The sequence below is a fragment of the Tyto alba genome, unplaced genomic scaffold (assembly GCF_018691265.1).
Source record: "Tyto alba isolate M040663 unplaced genomic scaffold, T.alba_DEE_v4.0 Super-Scaffold_3, whole genome shotgun sequence".
NCBI classification, from domain to species: domain Eukaryota; kingdom Metazoa; phylum Chordata; class Aves; order Strigiformes; family Tytonidae; genus Tyto; species Tyto alba.
In genome coordinates this window covers 3,791,163-3,809,414 of record NW_024881304.1, presented here as the reverse complement: position 1 = coordinate 3,809,414, position 18,252 = coordinate 3,791,163, and the positions used below count along the sequence as shown (strand labels likewise).

Sequence of the window (18,252 nt, the reverse complement as noted above, 5' to 3'; positions counted from 1 at the left end):
TTTCTTCACTTCTGAAACTCTCTGCTCCAGGACTAATTACTACCAAATAACCGTGACACCAGGGGGTACCCAAGCCCCATGAATTGTGTGTGTTTGCACCATCTGCTCCTTATTCTGCAGGTGACGTTCCTGTAGTTGGAGGCAGTAAAACAAAACAAAATCTCTGGAAGTGCATGGACTAACATACCTGTGTTCGGGCTGGCAGCCTTGTCCAGGGCTTGTCCTTTCCCCACGCCAGGAGCTCTGGCTGCCCATGGCTACTTTCTGAAAGGTTTTATCTTGCTGGGACTTGCTGCCCAGCTCGTCTCTGAAGATGGGGGATGCTCCTGGATGTGCTACAGGATTTTTCTTGCAGCTCAAGTGGGTGCTGGAAGGGGAGGAGATCCAGAACACGTCTGCGCCTGCAGCGAGGCAGGGCTGGAGCTCACTCCCTTTTGCTGGAGGACGGGAAGGAATCTCCATCCCGAGGAGGAGGAAAAATGTTCACGACTCTCCCAGCAGCTTCCAGCAGCGACCTGGGAGCCTGTGCCTGGTCCCCATCAGCCCCCCCGGAGCGCTGAGACCTCCTGTACCCACCAACCCACCCAGGCTCGTTCCTTCGCCTCTCGCCTTGGCCGTGCCTGACAGCTGCCGCTTCGCAGCTCCCGCGGCGCCGCCGGGGCGGGGGCAGCCGGGTGATTCGGCCCCGGGAAGCTCAGGCAGGCAGGCGGGCAAGGTGTAAATTGCATGGCGGGCTGCCTTCGCCAAGGTGAAAATGAAAAACTCTCCCAGCTATCGAGCCTGGCGTTTCGCGGCTCCCGCAGTCCAAACACACTCCCTCCCGCCGCTGCCGAGAGGATCTCGGGGGCTGGTTTTCACCTGCCTGTCCTGAAGCCACGGCGCTGCCGCCTTGACAGGGCAGTGTCCTGGTCGCAGGCAGGATGGGGGGGCTGCTGATGGGCGCAGGAGGTGCTAATTGCCAGGCGCTGTATTTTGCTACCTGGAGGATTTGCTTATCCTTTGGCGACTTTGTTTCCGCTGCTGTAGTGCTGGTGATGCCGCTCGTTTTTCCTGCTGGCTGACGGAGATGGCCTTTTCTTGATTGCAGTAATATCACCTTCTGTTTCTGAAACACCTCGCAGCCCGGAGGATTTGAAAGTAAAGTGCACATGCTGTGGGAGCAGTCTCACCACCTCTGAAATGTGAGTTTCTCCAGGCTGGGAAGCAGCAGCAGCTGTTTCACAGCCCTTGGCAGCATGGTGTTTGCGGCTGTGCCGTGTGCTGGAGCTGGCTTTGAGTGCTGGCCAGTGCCAGGGAGGCAGGGCCCGCTGGCTCCACGTGCACCCTGCTTGAGCTGCAAGTTGAGATGTTGGGGTTTCCTTGATGCTCGAGGTATTACTGGTGTAAAGCACATCTGCCTGTCTCTCCCTCCAGCGGCTTGTCCTCCCTTCTGCCCAAACCGTCTCGGGCTGATGGTTCCTCCCCAGCCCCTGCCTGACTCCTGACCCTCGACCAGCAGCCCCGGGCACCCAGGCTTCATCCCTGTCCTCCCATGGTCAGGCTGCGGCTCGTCAGGGAGGACCAGAATCACAGAAGGGTTTGGGCTGGAAGGGGCCTTCAAAGATCATCCAGTGTAACCCGCTGTCAGGGTTATCTTTCACTGGACCAGGTTGCTCAAAGCCCCGTCCGACCTGGCCTTGAATACTTCCAATGATGGGGCAACCACAGTTTCTCTGGGCAACCTGGCCCAGTGTCCCACCACCCTCATCACAAGACATTCCTTCCTCATGTCCAATCCAAACCTGCCCTCTTTCGGTTTAAAACCATTGCCCTTTATCCTGTCACTACAGGCCCTGCTATAAAGTCTCCAGTCTCTTCCAAGCCCCCTTTGTATATTGAAAGGCCACAGTAAGGTCTCCCCGGAGACTCTCTTCTCCAGCAACCCCAACTCTCTCAGCCTTTCTCCATAGCAGAGGTGTTCCAGCCCTTGGACCATTTCTGTGGCCTCCTCTGACAGGTCCACGACCGTCTTGTGCTGGGGACCCTAGGGCTGGAGGCAGTGTTCCAGGTGGGGTCTCACGAGAGCAGAGGGGGAGCATCCCCTCCCTCAGCCTGCTGGCCACACTGCTTGTGGGGCAGCCCAGGAGATGCTTGGCTTTCTGGGCTGCAAGTGCGTGTTGGAACCAAGTTTGAAACCTGGGGAGGAAGGGATGCCTTAATTTTTTTTTTGTTTTCATCAGCTCAGACTTGGGACTGAAGCGGTGTTTAACCTGAAGCTGCTGTCTGGGCAAGGAGAAATGGAAACAGGGACATCCCCAGTCTGGGTCTGAGTTGGGGGGATGGCCCAGCAACGAGTCTGTCCCCTGGCTGAACTGGGAGAGCACTGAAGGGTGCCGGGTGCTGTGCAAACGGAATTGCAAAGCCTCTCTGCACTACCTAGCACCCGTGGTCTAAGATAAGCGGGGATGACACACCGAGCGTGGAGCGTGTGAGGAAGCGAGGAGGATGTGGCACACAGCGCGCTCCCTCCGGTCCTCGCTGGTGGCTCAGTTTCAGCTCTAATTTTAGCAACTGATTTGAGGGCCCTTCAGCTCCACGCGGTTTTGTTGTTTCTTTAAAATCCCTGAGACCAAAGCGTCCGACCCCTTTACCAGGAGGAGGAGAGGATGGATGCCTCCGGCTGGAAGCAGGACGGGGGAGTTGAGTTGCCTGAGCAGGCAGGAGGTGCTGGCATGTGGGGACGGGGCTGGCGGGTCCCCTGGGGGTCCCTCACACTCTGCTGGGTGCCAGCTGACTTGCTGGCACTAACTGGAGTGGCACAAGTGCCGGCGGCACAGGCGAGGGGGGGCTCATGGCAGGGAGGGTGTGGTGATGCTCTGGCTGGCGGGGGGATGCTGGTGAGCTCCCCCGGTGAGCAGCAGCCCCCAGCGATGGGCACAGCCCCCCCCCCCCCCCCCGTGTGTTCACACCCACCATCTGTTCCTCCCCCAGGTGTGGCAGGTGCAATAAATGGAGGGAGGGGAGCCCTGGTGCAGCAGGGGGGCTGGAGGGGTGTCCCTCAGCATCCCCTTCCACGCTCCCCCCAGGGCAGCAGCCAGACACCCGCTGCATCACCGGCATTTAGCAAATTGTAATTGAGGCTGCCAGTCCAATTCGCTAGCAGGGCGGACCTGGCCATAACCCGGGGCTGGGCTGGCCCTGCTCTCCAGCTCCCTATGAAAAACCCCCTCGTGTGACTGGTGTCTCTCCGGGATGTGTCACATCAGGATGTGGACAGAGCCAGCCCCGCATGCCCGGCACCCTTCTGCTCCACTGAGATAGCAGTGGACACATCCCATCGCCATAACAGCAAAGACGAGCGGCAGCACCAGGCGCATTGTGCCGAACTGATGTTCAGATGGCCCCTGGTAAGCAACCCACAGCTTCTCCTTGAGTCTGGGTCCCCTCCTGGCGCAGGCTTGGCCCACATGCTCCTCAGCCCCTCTGGGAAGTTCTCTCGATTGGGACTGTGCGGAGAGAAGTCGGTGCTTAGGCTGGATCCTGCACCTTTGCTTTCCCAGTGGCTGGCAGGCTCCAGCCTGTCCCAGCTTTTTGGCAGTGCCCCAGCAGTGGATCCCTGGAGGGCGAGCTCAGGGGGCTGCCTGGTGCCCCTACGGTAGAAGAGGGGCAGTGCTTGCTGGGTGACCAGTTGCTTGCTCCCTGTGGCTTTTCCAGTCCTGGCTGGGTTCTACAGGCGGTTTTTTGCATGTTGCAGGCAGGATGTCCTCTGGCAGGGCTGGGTGACAGGTGCGGGCGATGGCTATATACGTATGGCACACTGGTGGCTTGGGCATGAGGCAGACATCTCTGAGATGGAGCCAGGAGCTGCTGGGGAGCACAGGAGAGCTCAGCCTCCGGCCCCGCGCTAGCAGGAAGCTCAGTGGTGGCATGAAAATCTTCTCCACTACTTCTTCCCCAGCCATCAACCCTGAAACAGCAACTCAGTGGGCTGGCATGGCTTAACCATCGCCCTGTGAGCCATGCCAGGAGGTCTCAGTGACGAGTCAGGGAGGCTGTGGGGCCACAGGACTTGTGGCCAGAAGTGGGGTGAGGATGGCAGCTGCCTCCCCACCACCTTCCCAAGAGTTTTGGGACAGGCAGTGGGTTCAGCTGGAGCCTGAGCACCAGCATTCCTGGGCATGGCAAGGATCCCGGGAGCAGTCCGCAAGGCTCGTTTGCTGGTCTCCTAACAAGCTGAATTCTTCCAGCAGTGGGAGATGAAGCAGATCCAGTTGGTGGCATTTGAATTCCTGAGCAGATGAGCCTGACAGAGTGACAAAGCCGGTCCCTGCAGTGCCCCAGCTTGCCTTCTGCTTCCCAGCAGGCGCTGAGGGGCACGGCGCAGCGTGAGCACCCTGCCACCTCTTTCCATTTTGGCATGATTCTGCTGCGATTTTAATGACTGCGGGTCATGTCTCAGCTGCCTTGTCATGTTCCCTGTAGCCCTGGGACTGGTCTCCTGGCCACCCCGGGAAGCAGGGGCATCCTCTGGCTGGGAGGCCCTGCCCACGCCATTCTGTGAGCAGACGATGGGGTCTATTCCTTAATGGATAATTGGGGAGAAGAAAATTTGTGCTGCTGGGAAGGTGCCACCTCCTGCTGCTGCTAGGGAAGGTGTCTGGAAATGCTGGTCCGTTGCATAATCCTTGCTGTCCTTTCTGATGCCTGAGGTCAGGGGATGCTCCATTCCTAAAAGGTATGAGGCCAACCTGAAGCAAGTCTTACGGGAAGTCTGGGGTGGTGGGTGATTTGGAAACAACCCAGGGGTAAAGATTGGGCAGGGTGTTATTTCACCTGGGAAAGAGGAGTGCAAGAGTCTTCCCCTCCCTAAACCCTTGTTCCCAAGAGGATGGTGAGCAGCACCCTGCCGTGGCCCTTGGATGGGCCAAGAAGGAGTTGGCTTTGTGGGAAGCAGAGGGTCTGACATAGAAGGAGTATGCTGGAGTGCTGTGCATGTCAGGACTGAACTGGTAGGCTCTGGATGCGTTGGCTTTTGCTGTGTATATGTAGCTCGGCTGCTTGGATTATTATGTGCAATAAATCCCATACTTTAGGTGCCCGGTGGAGGGTCCTGCATAGACACATAAGCCTTGCACGCTGTGCTGCCACCTCCACCTTCTCTGGCTGTAGGAAGGGTGAGCTCCCGGTGGAGGCTGAGAAGGGAGGTGGCACAGCACAACCTTGGGAAGGGATGAGTCCCCCTCCCTGCCCTACTTACTGGGTCCCGCTGTCCTAGCCAGAAGCCTGGCCCTGACGCCGTCGGTGTCCCGTTGTTCCCCTCTCGCTGAGCTCCTCCGCCCGTGTGAGACTGCATCTGTTTTCACTTGAGGGCTCTGCCTTGCAGACTCTACGTCCACCTTGCTGCTCCATCTGTTGGCTTAGCTGCACAGTTAGCGAGGGGCTCCCTCCTCAGCTGCAGAGTGTATTATTGCCTGTTGAGTGTCTCTCTTGCTTTGCCATGTTGTTGAGCCTTTGCTAATTCGCTCTGCTTACACCTTTGCCTTTGGATTCTGCTCTCCAGTCTCTCTGGGTTGTTTCTTTCCCTTGCAGCAGCCTCATAGCCTTCCTCTCTGCTGGGATAATCCTAAACCTGCTCTGTCCTATGCTGACACCCACCTCTTGGTTGCACTTTGCTGAACCTCTGCCCGTACTTGTCTGTCCTCTGCCTGCCTGCTGATATCCTTTAGGATGATCACAAGGGCGATCTCCTTTGCATCCCCTTTGGATGATTCCCTTACCCATTTTTTTAGATGATCCCCTTATCCGTTTCTGTTGTCCTGTTGTTCTGTTGTTTCTGTTGTTCTGTTGTCCCCACCTCATCACCTCTGCCCTTTTCTCAAGTCTGTATGCAGCTTCATCCCTTTGGTCCTAGCCCAGACTGCACAGTGTTCCCAGCTGCCACCTCCCTGCTCCTTCTTGAGGATGTTGTCCTCTCCTGAGCCCGGTTGCCATTGCTGATCTCTGCAGCAGCCCTGCCAGGAGCTGGGTTGCTCCAGAAAGACACACAGAAGCAGAGGCCAGCTCACCAGCCTGTCTCCCAACTTGGTTTGTCCAGGAATAAATTAGGACCACCCAGCTCTGGTTTTCCTCCATTTCCTTTTGGGGAAAACCCTGGATGAATTGGGATGAAGTCAAGTGTTAAGCATCCACGTAGCTGTCTGTAACAAGGCAGGTGTTGGTATTGACAGCAAGTGTCCAGCCACTTCAGCATCGTCCCACTGACCTGGTCCATGGCTGTGGGCTTTGGCTGCAGGGCACCTGGGCTCTTCTGGCTGCAGGGAGGCAAAGCTGCTTCCCACTCAGGCAGGGTGGAGCATCCCCATCTCTCTTAGAGGATAATCCTTGAGTGTGAGGCAGCATCTGGCTCAAGAACCAGTCCAGGACCCTGTTCTTCATACAGGTGTGCATTTTCATTCCTTAAAAAGTCACGATTCTCATGTTTTGTGTGCGTGGAGGGGGCATTCTTTGTGCCTTGGGGGAGTCACTACTATGGCTGTGTAATTAGAAGGAGAGTTGTAGCAGCCTAGATAAATTGTAGGGAGAAGGTATGTCCCAGATCGGCTCTCTAGGAATCCCAGGGTGGGCTTTGGGAAGTCAGCTTGGGATATTGTGGAGGCCGGACTGAAGCCCTGAGGTTTTAGACTGGTTAGAAACCTTGTATGAAGAAACCTGTTTGCTCTAAAATCATTTGAGTTGTCCCTGTCTGCATTAAGTGGTGGAGGGTCAGCTGGATGCATCCAAAAAACCGTGGAGATACCCGTTTCTGGTATGTGTTGCAGTAACCTAAAATAACAAACCAAGCTGAAGATTGGCTGATGGGCTTGTGGTTGGTAGAGCAAGGGGCAGAGCGGCGGGGAGGGTTCTTGTCTGCGTTGTTGCTGAAAAAGCAGGAGTGATATGAGCCGCCTCTGCTCTGCTGCTAAAAACAGCCCGGCTTGTTTTTATTTAATACAGTTTTGATCTGCATGCGTTAGTGTTTCACCTGCCTGCAAGTGGGAACTCCAGGCTCCAAGCGCCTTGGAAGCCCGCCCGCGTCCCTGCGCGTCCCTGCGGCACGGGGCTCATGAATGTGGGTCCTCCTCGGTTGGAGGAGGACTCTGCTGAAATTCAGGCTCGAAGGCTTTGGGACGGGACAGGTAAAGCTTCTGCTGGGGTTCATGTTTCTGCTGCAGTGGTGCTGTTGGGTAAACTTGGGCTCCGCAGAGCCAGCTCCTGCAGGCTTTCCTGGGAAGATAGACCTGAAAATGGCTCACGTGGGGTTTTCTCCCCGTCTTGCTTGCGCAGCATCCTGCCAGCGGGGAGATGGCTCTCCAGGTGGCTTTGCTGCCAGTGCCGGGGAGAGGGTCATCGTTGGCTCCCTTCTGTTGTGGATTCTGCCCAGTGTTGGCATTTGACTGGGAAATAAAAGACTCAAAATCAGCTTGGTCCATCTCCAGGGGTGAAGGAGATCAGGCACAAACAGGCTTTTGTAAGATCATGATTGATGTGTCCATAAAGCTCGTCCTTAGACAGGGGCCAGGTCTGGCTTCAGAGAGCCCTGGAAGGACGAGGACCCTGCTGGAGGATGCCAGGGGAGATGTGGCAGGGAGGAGGATGAGGATAGTTAAGATGGGGAGGAAGTGGAAGATAGTCAGGGGAAGGAGGAGGAAGATAGTTGGAGCAGGGAGGAGGAAGAGGAGGAGGATAGTCAGGGCAGGGAGAAGGAGGAGGATAATCAGGGTGGTTGTGGGGTTAAATAAAAGCTGTCAGTGATTTGAAAAGGGGAAGGAAAACAAAAGAAAACCCTCTGAAGAGATACTCTCCCTTCTCACCCAGCTTGTAATCAGCCGCCCCCTCTGCCAGCGAGCAGCTGGCGGGCGAGCAGGCGAGGAGGGGGTGGCAAGAGGGGTCCAGCTGCTCCTCGGCCTGGCCCCGGCACCCTGAGAGTCCTGACAGCCCCGGCTCAGGGTGAGCCACGGCACCTGAGGGGACGTGTCCCGGTCACAGGTCCCTGGCAGGCTGGGGGAGCTGAGGTCTTGAAGTGTGCTGCCAGGGGGAGGTGGGGTGAGGAAGAGGAGGAGGGGGAGTTATCTGAAATGCCAAGGATTCATCTCGCACTCCCCCTGCCCTCGCCGTTCTGAAAGGAGCTGCTTGAGCTGTCGGCTCTAGATTATATTAATTAGCAGAGAAGTGCTACGCCTGCTCGCAGGGCCGTGCTGCCAGGAGACTTGGCAGGTCCGTGCGAAGCAGCTGCTGGGCTCCCCGAAACCCCTCACTCCAACCCAAAATGAGCACACCAAAAATGAGGCTGAGCCCGGGGAGCTCAGTCCCCCTCGGGGCTTCGACATCTCCTCCTTGAGCCCGGCTGGCTGCTCACCCCCAGGGCTGAACTCCCCGGCCCTGCCACGCAGGGGGCTGTTGTGGTAGGGAAAGCAGCACGGGGATTTCGGGATGGGACCCATGTCTGTGGGTGAAGCGGGTCAGTCTGCAATGCTGCCAGGCCTGCGAGTCCACATGGCGGGGGGCTGGAGTGGGGGGCGAGAGCACACCCCTGACCCACTGTCGCCTGCTGTGTTTCAGGAGAGGAAGCTGTGCGCCCACCCCCGGATCGAGATCTACAAGGAGGACCGCATCTACTTTGTGTGTCCCCTCGCCCGCCAAGGGGACTTCTACGTGCCTGAAATGAAAGAACTGGAGAGGAAGAGCAGGGCTGCCGCAGCTGAGGCCGAGGATGCCCAGACAGACATCACAGGTATCTGTGGCTTGCGCATGAGCTCCGTCTTCGATCGGCATCAGCCCTCCCAAAGGCGGGGGATCCTGGTGTCCCCTGGTGCTGCCACCTGAGCGGGCAGAGAGGGGCTGACCGGTGCCCACCTGGCGCCCAACCGCTGAGCCTCAGCACACTTCTTCCCCTCACCCATGGCTGTGATAGGATCTCATCCCCGAGGTGTCATGCCATGCCTTAGGGAGCACCCAGGCACCCCCCGTGACATTCGGGGTGAGGGCCAAGCTGCCGCTGAGCCGCTGGCCCATCGTTGTCAGAGCAGAGCTGCATCTCACAGCTTTTGGTTGCAGCTGGGGTTGTTTTTTTCCTTGTCATATACATCTTCCTTGATCTCATCTTCATCTGTTACATATTGGGATTGCAAAGAGCTTAAATACCAGGTTGCTGTAGCTGGTGGTGGAGTTGCCCGATAGCATCTGCTCAGCGAGATCTGTTGGAGCCTGGATGTATTCATACAGGAAGGGACCACAATGGCTGTAGGCGCAGAACAGCAGTGCTATAGTAACCCGAAATGCTAGTTGCCGTCGCCAGCCCACGTGCTCACATGTCTGCGCGATGCGGGAGCCGGCTAGCCGAGCGTTCCCGGGCGCTGGACGGCGTGGCCGAGCCGGCCGCTGGCGGGGGCAGCCGCCTCCTCCTGCCCCACGGGTCGCCCACGCTTGTGTAACGGGCATGAAAAAAGCATGACGTCTCTCCTCGCCTCCCGGGGAGTTTGGTCGTTTGTTTTAACACATCTTCAGGTTTGGGTTGCTTTAATTCTTAATCGTGTGCAGCATAAAAGCAAGCCTGGGAATTGCTTTCTGGGAGCTCTGTCCATTTAGTGCTGCAATGAAGAGTCTAACTGGAGTGGTTTCACAGTGCTTCGAGGTCCTGTGTTTTCACGGCGCTCACTCAGCTCTTTGCCTTTTTGCCTTCTTGCATTGGGGCAGCTGCTTTGGGCACCAGCCCAGGTTGGCCAAAGGCACCCCACAGCCTGTTTTCTCTGGCACCTTCCCATGGTTGTCTCTCAGTTTTGTAGAGGGATGGCAGAACCCATGTGAGCAAAAGCTGCTTCAGGTCAGTGGCTTCAGCAGCTGCCTGTGCTCCTTCCTGCACCCCTCAGGGGGGGCATGGTCCCGCAGCACAGTCAGGGGATGCTCGGTGCAGCCGCTGCCCTGAGCCCTGCCTCTCCTGGTGCTTTCCCTGGGGTCGGCACTGCCAGCACGCCCGCGGTGGGGGAGTCCCCTGTCCTGCTGGAAGAAGGGCTAGGAAGGTCTTCCCAATTTTAGACAGCAAATGATGTTGGATTTTCTCATGTGGGACACCTCAGGCCAGGCTCCCCAGCGGCAGCTCTGGGTCAGCTCCTTCACCACCCTTTCCCTTCCAGTCACATAGATGAACTTCTGTTGGTACAGTCTGATGTGTTGTCGTCATCTGCTGAGTCTGCACAAAACCATCTTAAAATAATAATAGCTGTGAGAGGTTGGCCTTGCCTCTGGGACTAAAGAGTTGAGGTTGGCTGTTGCACTGTGATCCCTGTTGCTACTGGGCATGGCAGCAGAACCAGGCCTGGTTGGGCACCAGCATCCTTGCTCTGGCTGTTAGAGATGGCCGAGGACGTGGCAAGCCTTCAAGTTCCTTATGCCATTCCTGCCTGAGTGTCCCGGAGGCCCCCAGGATCTCCTGCATCCCTGTGATCTTGCAGTGCCCCGGGCTGGCACAGCTGCTGTCAGCTGGGGAGGGTGGTACCGCATGGGCAGGTCCTGGGCTTGTGCAGATGGAAATGGCACCCGCTGAGCACCCTCGGTCCTGCTGCCACTGCCCTGCTGACCCCGGGGACTCGGTTTGTCCCCGGTGGTGCTGCCACAGCCATCGAGTGGCCATCGGGCTGCCCCTGGTTCAGCAGCAGGATCAAAGTTGGGAGGCAAGGCGGGAGGGGGAAGCCGGTCTTGTCAGGCTCCGCATCTCGCCACCGAAGTCCTGTGTGAGTTTCTGAGCCCCGGTGCAAGAAGAGATCCCGCTGGAGGTGGCAGCCAGCAGATCTCAGCTCTACCCAGCTTGCTTACCAGGAGACTCCTTGAAGGAGACACCTTGAAGATGTCACCTTACGGATTGAGACTGATCCTCCCTTCCCAAGTATTTTCTGTGCTGGGATCTGTGCAACCACCTGAGTTGGAAGAAGAGAAAGCCCCAGTCTCTTTTCTCATATTTCTTTACTCTCTTCTTCCCAGGGGAGCCGCTCAAGGAGCAAGCTCGGCTTAGCCACAGCCCTTTCAACAGGCATGATGGCCATCCAGTCTTCATGACTTGGCAGATCCCTGGGTGCCTTGTGACAGTGTTTGAGCTTTCCTCTGCCGGCTGGGAAGTGTGGGCACAACAGTGTCCCTGCCTGCTTTTCAGCACAGTCCCCCCTCAATCCCAGTTGCACAGATTTGGGTTATTTCTTGATCCACCTCAGCTCTGCCAGTGTTTCAAGTGGTCCTGCTGGGATGCTCCTGGGTACACTTGGCTCCTCTGGCTGTGCCTGCGCTGCGCAAATCCAGATGCAGGGCTCTGACACTCTGCTGCCTCGCAGGGCAAGCAGGGGGACTAGGGACGTGCTGAGCCCCTTCTCCTCTCCCTGAGGCAGCTGAGGATGCTCTTATGCATGGCAGCCTCGGGCTCTCACTCCTGATGTTGCAGCAGATGAAACCAGCTCTTCCCCCTGCTTCACAAAATACTGAAATAACAACATCGAGTGTGCGATTTCAGAGCAGGCATCATATTTAGTAATGCTCTGTGTGGACAGAGCACCTTTCGGTCACGGTTCATGAAACTCCTCACCAGCAGCTGTATTACACTTTCCTTAAATTAAAGACCCCAGGAGCTCCCAGTGGAAGGCGCTGCCATTTCTCCTCGCCTGTCCTTGTGGCTGGTGCCAGGCTGTACCAAGTGACTTGGATGCGTAAGAAAAGCTTGGATTTGTTTTCCTGGGCCTCCTGACCTCAGAGCACATCTCTCCATTTAGGCTGTCGTCTGCTGCCCTTGCTCCTGAGCTACCCCGGCGAGGCACTGGGTGCCTGTGGCTCCGAGCAAAGCCAGTGGCCGCAGAGGCTGTGGGACGCGGTCCAGGGTCTCTGCTTTCTGCTGCTGCTCTGCACGGAGCAGGGTGCTGTCAGCTCCACTGAGGATGGACACACTTGGCATGCAAGGAAGGGGCCGGGGGCTGCAGCTGCCTCCGCACCAATTCCATCCCTTCTTCACCATCGTCAGGGTCATCAGAAAGACAGGGAAGCATTTTTGGAAGGCGGCTGACGGGTCTCCAGGGGGCCAGTGTCAATCACGATTAGTTGTTTTGTACTTAATTATTTTCCAGGGCTTTGGCATCAGCGCAGCGCTCGGCGGGTCCTCGCTCCCAGCTCGCTCTCAGCAGCATGCTCTCCAGCGTGACCCCACTGAGGCGCATGGAAGGTGAAAGCAAACAAAAGCAGCCTCTTGACACGGGCTTGCTGGCATGAACGCAGATGGTTTCTAAGCACGTGGTTCTGCCCAGAGTCTCAGGTGCTCATTTTACTGGAGCTGAGTCTGTCCAGCAGCGTCTGGGTGCAACCGATGGCATCACCTGCTGAGCCCCAGTGCCACGGGGGGGGGCCCCTTCCCTGATGTGCTCTGCCTCACCCCCGCTTGCTTCTGTCCTCCGAAGAGCCCTTGCCTGTTCTGCCTGCTGGTACAGCCCGAGAAGGATCTCAGCACGCAGCTCCTGCCATGCCTTCCTGCTGGCCTGCCTGCCCCAGCCCCTCTCCTGAGGGCTTGTGTGCGAGCTTCAGCAGGCGTGGAGGAGCTGTGCCCCTCCTGGCAGCTTATTGATCAATATTATTTAGCAGCAGAGGCGATGAATATTGGATTGAATGGGGGGAAGGAGAGGGCCTGGGTACACCAAGAAGGGAGTGATGCTCAGTGTCGCACCGGGGCGATGCAGGACGGGAGCCATTCCCCCTTCCCGGGGGGATTTGGGGATGCCGGTACCTGGGGTGGCACAGGGCTGAGCTGCCTGGGGAGCCATCTCCCTCGTTAGCAGTGTGGGGTGAGTGATTCCCGTTGTACCCATTCCCTGCTGGTCTCTTGGTGTTGGCTGCTTGGCTTCCCTTCTTCCGAGGTGGCCCTGGCCTTTGGGGAGGCTCTTCAACACCCCAGCCGGGCTTCACCCTGGACTGTGCCTCTTTTTCCCAAATTAAAACTTCCCAGGTTCCACATTCCTGCTGAGTGAAGGTGCAGCAGGATGGCTATGCCGTCCTCGGGGGAGCAGAGCGAAGCGGGGGGGGATTCCATGGGATGGCTGGCACCTCGCTGCCTGCCGGAGGGAAAAGCTGCGCTGGGCCTGGGTGCCGGGCTGGCCCCCGGTGCAGGGACTGGCCTTGGGGAATGGGACGCAGGCGAGGGGCAGCGGTTCGCTGAGGGACCGAGCAAAGTGCCCGGGGGCAGGACAAAGTGGGTGCGAGGGCTGCCGGAAACCTCCCCACCAGATGAGAGCTGAACCCCCTGCTCGCCCGCAAGGCACCTTCCAGCAAGGCTTTGGTTGCCTTTTTGGAGCTCTGTCACGGTCCCTGCCTGTGCTGGGACAGCTGGGGACTCCTGCCACATCCCCCTGCCGATGCTGACCCCGCACTGTCCCCGGCAGCAGCAGCGGCTCCGTCTCTCGCCCTGCCTGCCCCGGCTACCCGGCCCCGGCCAGGCTGCGCCAGAGCCAGCCTTGTCCTGCGCGGAGGAGAGCGAGGCTGCTGAAAGGGACAAATTTGCCAGCTGAGGCTGCTCAAACATGATCAGAAGTGACAGAGCGGTGAAGAAGTGCCGGGCTGAAAGGAAACAGGACTCGATTTATTGTTGCCCTTGGAGCGAGGGAGAGGGAGGCGGCTGCAGGGGCGAGGACAGCGGTGCTTTCCCGCGGCGGCAGCTCGGAGCAGCGTGCAGGTCAGCTCCATCCCTGCCTTCCCCTTCCTGAGCTGCTGATCCTCTCCTCAGAAGCTCCTTTGCTTTGTGCCATGGGGTTATGTGACGGCTTCCCAGCTGAAACGGCCCCCAGGGTGACACAGGAGGGGTGCTGCGCAGGCAGGGCACGGCTTGGGCGGCCGGGGTCACTCTTGTCCCAGGTTTCAGAGGGACACGAGGTGACCACAGGTGATGTGAGCTGTCACGAACCCATGGTGGGAACGTGTCCATGTCACCTCAGGTCACAAATTTGTCCAAATTGGATTTTTTTTTTTTTTTTTTTTTGAGATCCCCACTAGAAACCTTGCAAACCCTTAGTTGGTTTCAAGGCTCGGGGGTCGCATGCTCCCCTCTGTCCCCTGCAGCTCTCCATATTCCCTGCTGACCCACTGCCCTGCCAAGGTCCTGCCAGATGGGACAGCATCTCCCACCTTTCTGCCACCCGCTCGGTGGTGGCCGTCCCCTTCAGGCGAGCGCCTGGCTGGCAACGTGCAGAACATCCTTTTTCTCTTAGAGTAAATGTAGTTTCCATGTCGAGGTGCTCCCTGATGCTGCAGCAAAGGCATCGCATGACAGTGAGGGTTGGTTCTGTTCTTGTTTTCGTGGCGGGGGTCACCAGGCATCACTTGGGTGGGCGGGCCAGGGCTCGGCTTGTGCCAGCTGCCGAAGGGGTTGCATGCCATGGCCAAGGTGAGAGTGTGGAGGCTCGGGCTCCTCTGGGCAGGACAAAGCTGATATGCCATCCGGGTGGGATGAAGCAGTGGGCACTCTGTCTCTGGGGGTCTTTCCCGGCTGCTCCTCGTCCTGCTACCGCTGCTCAGTCCTCTCCAAACAGCCCTCTCACTCAGCCGGCAGGACCGTGGGATGTTGCCACTCAGAAGGCAGAGGACTGCCATTTACAAGCAGTTCTGCTGGCAGCTGCCCAGGCCGGGAAGAAAAACAGCAAAAAAACGGGATTTAAGGGTGTTTGGAAGGAAAGTTCCCTCCCTAGTAGGTCTTCCTTCAGGAGATCGGTAGCCGCTGCCCAGCTGGAGGAGGGCGAGCAGCCCAGCCCCGGGCACCCCGGCTGCAGGAGCCTGAGGAGGCTGGAGGTGCCCGGGGCAGCCCCGTGCCGGCGGATAGAGCCAGCGCGGAGCAGCGGGCTCTCCTCTCCCGCCTGAGACCCCCTGCGCCACCGTCCCCGTCCGCTTCCCGGGGATCCCCGCTGGTGCCGGCTGCCGAGCAGGGCTCCTCCTGGTTTTTCCCCCCTGGTGTGGGGTGTGATCCCCGGGCAGGGGCGTCAGGCCCCGGGGACGTAGCCCCGGGGGAGCCGAGGGGCCGGGAAGTGGCCGAGCGCGGCACGTGCTCCCCGCCGGTGCGAGGCGGGCGGGAGGAGCGTGGAACGGGCAGGAGGGCTGCGACGGAGGAGCCCGCCCAGCGGCTTGCTGCCGCTGTCGTAATTAACAGCGCGGGCCTGCGACGTCGTAATCAGCGATGCGGATCCGTGATGTCATAATTAACCGCCTGGATCTGTGACGTCACAATTAACAATGATTAATGTTTTACAGGAGGGTTTTGTCTCCCGGCTGGTTGCTCTGGCAACAGCACCGAGCTGCTGGTCTCAATCTGACACGCTCGTCTCGTCGTCGACTCCTTAATTGTGTTGTCGACCGAGCTAACGAGGCGGGGATCCAGGGAGGGGGCGAGGGGCCCGCTTGGGCAGGCAGGGGCAGCCCCCCAGGGGGGCTCAGCCACGAGAGGGGGGTGTGGGCTGGCAGCCGGGTGACGTGGAGAAGTGCCGAGCGAGCTGGCAAGGCTCCCCCCATCCTCTAGCACCCCAAGTCCCGGCTGCCACTGCCCGGCCTGCCTTCACACTGCTGCCGGAGCTGCCGGCCGCGGAGGAGCCGCGCAGTGAGCGGGAGCGGGTTGTGGGGGGTGCTGGAGGCAGCACTAGGATGCCCTGGCCCGAGGCTGGACGTACACCCACCTCTGACAACGGCACATCCGAGGACCTGCCCGTGTGCCACCATCCCCTTGGTGCTCAAGCGATGCTGGCGCTCCCCATCGCCCTCGCAGCGCAGCGTCCTGCTCCTCACCTCGTTCCTGGTGCTGTGCCGGGGGCAGGGCTGTCCCCCAGCTCCCAGGCCGGGCATTCTCCTTACAGAACAGGCTTCCCAGGTCCTGAGGAGAGCAGCAGTGGGGCCAGGGCACTGCCAGGACGTCAGGGCACGGCCGGGAATCTGGGGGGTGGGTTGTTCTGGCATTGGGGGTGCCCTGATTTCAGGGGAGCTGCTTGAGTCCAGCTCGTGCTTGTCTTGGGCCAGTCACTTCTCAAAGACACAGGAGGTGACAAGAGAGAGGAGCCTGGTCTCCACTGTGGCCTGGCATCTCTGAGGTTTCTGGTGGCTTTGAAGGCTGTGGCCCCCCCATCGCTCTTGCCTCCTTCCCGCAGCATTCACTCCCTCCCTTTCTCTCTCCACCCCAGGGGCCGACACCATGAGTGAGGCGAGCTCCATCAGCATAGAGACCACAACCGACAGCAGAGACACCTCGGTGGCCACCTCCATCCTGCTGCCCTTCCCAGCCAGCCGCGGCCGGGAGGAGGCGGACAACCGCAGCGAGCACAGCTACAGCGAGTCGGGAGCCAGCGGCTCCTCCTTTGAGGAGCTGGACCTGGAGGTCACCGGGGACGGGGAGGGAGCCCCAGGCCTGCAGCCCGACGTGGGCTACACGGGCAACCAGGAGGTCACAGACAAGTGGACCAAGGAGCCCATCGCTGCCGAGAGAGGAGAAGAGTGAAGCGGGGACCTGGCTGCCTCTCCTCCCGCCGGAGTCTGAGTTACTGGGAACTGGTTGCCTTTCCCACCTCCTTCCTCTCCAGCCAAGAGATTTTGATCGCTGATTCCCCCCAGGACCCGCTCTCCCTCTCTGCAGAAAGGGTGTTTGACCATTTCAGGGACACCGGGAGGTGGGGAGGGGTCTCCTGCCGTGCTTGGTGGTGCAGGGTAGGTGCAGGCTGGGGGGGCCAGCGAAATGCATTTGCTGTTTGTGTGTCTCTGGATGCGTCGCAAATTCCTCGCAGGCATCTCGGAGGGGGTTGTGGTGAGTGGCAGAGGTGTCCCCCCTCACCTCTGCCGGTGCCCCTCTCACCCACAGCTTCTCTCTGCCGCACAGCCGCGTGTTTTCAAGCACCAAAGAGCTGTGAGTAGAGACGGTTGGGTTTGTTCTCCTCTTCTCTTCCCCTTGCTGAAAAATGGAAACATCCCGTGTAAACCTGGTCCTCCTGGCACTGCCACGGGCGCTTTTGGGGTCTGTAATAAAGTGGATGCTTTTCCTCACTGGTGGCCGGTGGCATTGCTGACTGCCTCTTGGCCCATCGCGCCGTCCTGCCCCGTGGTGGGGAGGGGGCTGCGGGCGGAGGCTGCTGGTGAGCTGCCCCCTGACCGAGCCGGGAGCTGCCCGAGGGTTCTGCATCCCTGCTGCTTGCGCTTGCTCCCTGCCGGGGCAACCCAGCAGGGCCGTGGGGAGTGTCCCCAGCTTCTGCGGGCTGTGGGGGGAGCGGGAAGGGAGCTGAGCCAGGCTGGGCTGGAGGGAGGTGGCATCCCCACTCCTCTTGGGAACCTGCTGAAAGTAAAACCAGTAAAGCCGGGTCCCTGGGCTGCTGGTGGGCCTGGTGCCGCTGTGCTCCTCCTGTGGCGGGGGGGACCAGCCTGCCTGCACTGTGCCTCCCCGGCATCCCATCTGCCCGGTCCCGCAGCCGTGGGGTGCAGGCAGGGAGGGCTGCCCGTGCTGGTCCCAGTTCCCTGTCCCAGCTGGGGATGGTGGAACAGCCTGGACATCACTGCCACGGTGTCCCGGGGCCAAGCCAGCTGCAGGAGCCCCTTGCAGAGCTCAGCCCCTGCCCTGCCCCGGTGCCCCCGGTGCCCCCGGCAGCCCGGGGTTTGTTCCTCAGCAGTTAGACAGGGCAGCCCAAAACCAGGGCTTGGGGTAGGGGTGCACGGGGCAGGGGAGGTCTGGCTGTCCCTCCGTGGTAGGGACGTGTCCTCCCTGGCTTGGAAAGGTCATGATTAGTCCTCAGCCAGTGATTGACATGAAATTGTTCATAAATATTTTGTGCTCTGAGTGATAAAATATTAAACTCCTCCAACCCACATGGAAAAATATTGCTCTTCCCGGTGTTTATCTTTGTTGCCGGTTATTACAAAACTGCCAACCCCCCTGAAATATTTATGCCTGGCTGAGTCTCCAGGGGGCTTGGAGCCAGGCAGCGGATCCTAACGCTGCTTGTCCTCTAACCCCACCGAAGATGGGGACCGGAGAGGCTTTGCCGTCGTCCTCCTGCTGTCAGCAGCGCCGAAGCAGCAGCCGGGAGGATGCAGCCAGTGCTGGGGCACGTGCGACGCTCCTGCCAGGTCCCATCTGCCGGGAGGGGGGGAAGCAGGACCTTAGCAGTGCCAGCATCCTTCAGCACCGCACGTCTCCAGCCCACCCTGGCTCTCTGTGGGTTCCCCAGCCCCATCACCCTCCTCCCCCCACTGCCCCGCTCG

General features: G+C 59.3%; 1 protein-coding gene across 3 annotated transcripts in view; it reads left to right on the top strand.

The window, feature by feature from the left end:
* TEX264 (testis expressed 264, ER-phagy receptor) overlaps positions 1-17,043 on the top strand; it is a 42,945-nt gene extending 25,902 nt beyond the window's left edge. For all 3 annotated transcript variants that reach the window (XM_042799678.1, XM_042799676.1, XM_042799677.1), the window contains 2 exons: positions 8,578-8,749; positions 16,191-17,043. In XM_042799678.1, the coding sequence (XP_042655612.1) occupies positions 8,578-8,749; positions 16,191-16,504 (486 nt within the window). In that variant the 3' untranslated portion in view covers positions 16,505-17,043. The remainder of the gene's footprint in view (positions 1-8,577; positions 8,750-16,190) is intronic.
* Positions 17,044-18,252: the final 1,209 nt, after the last annotated feature.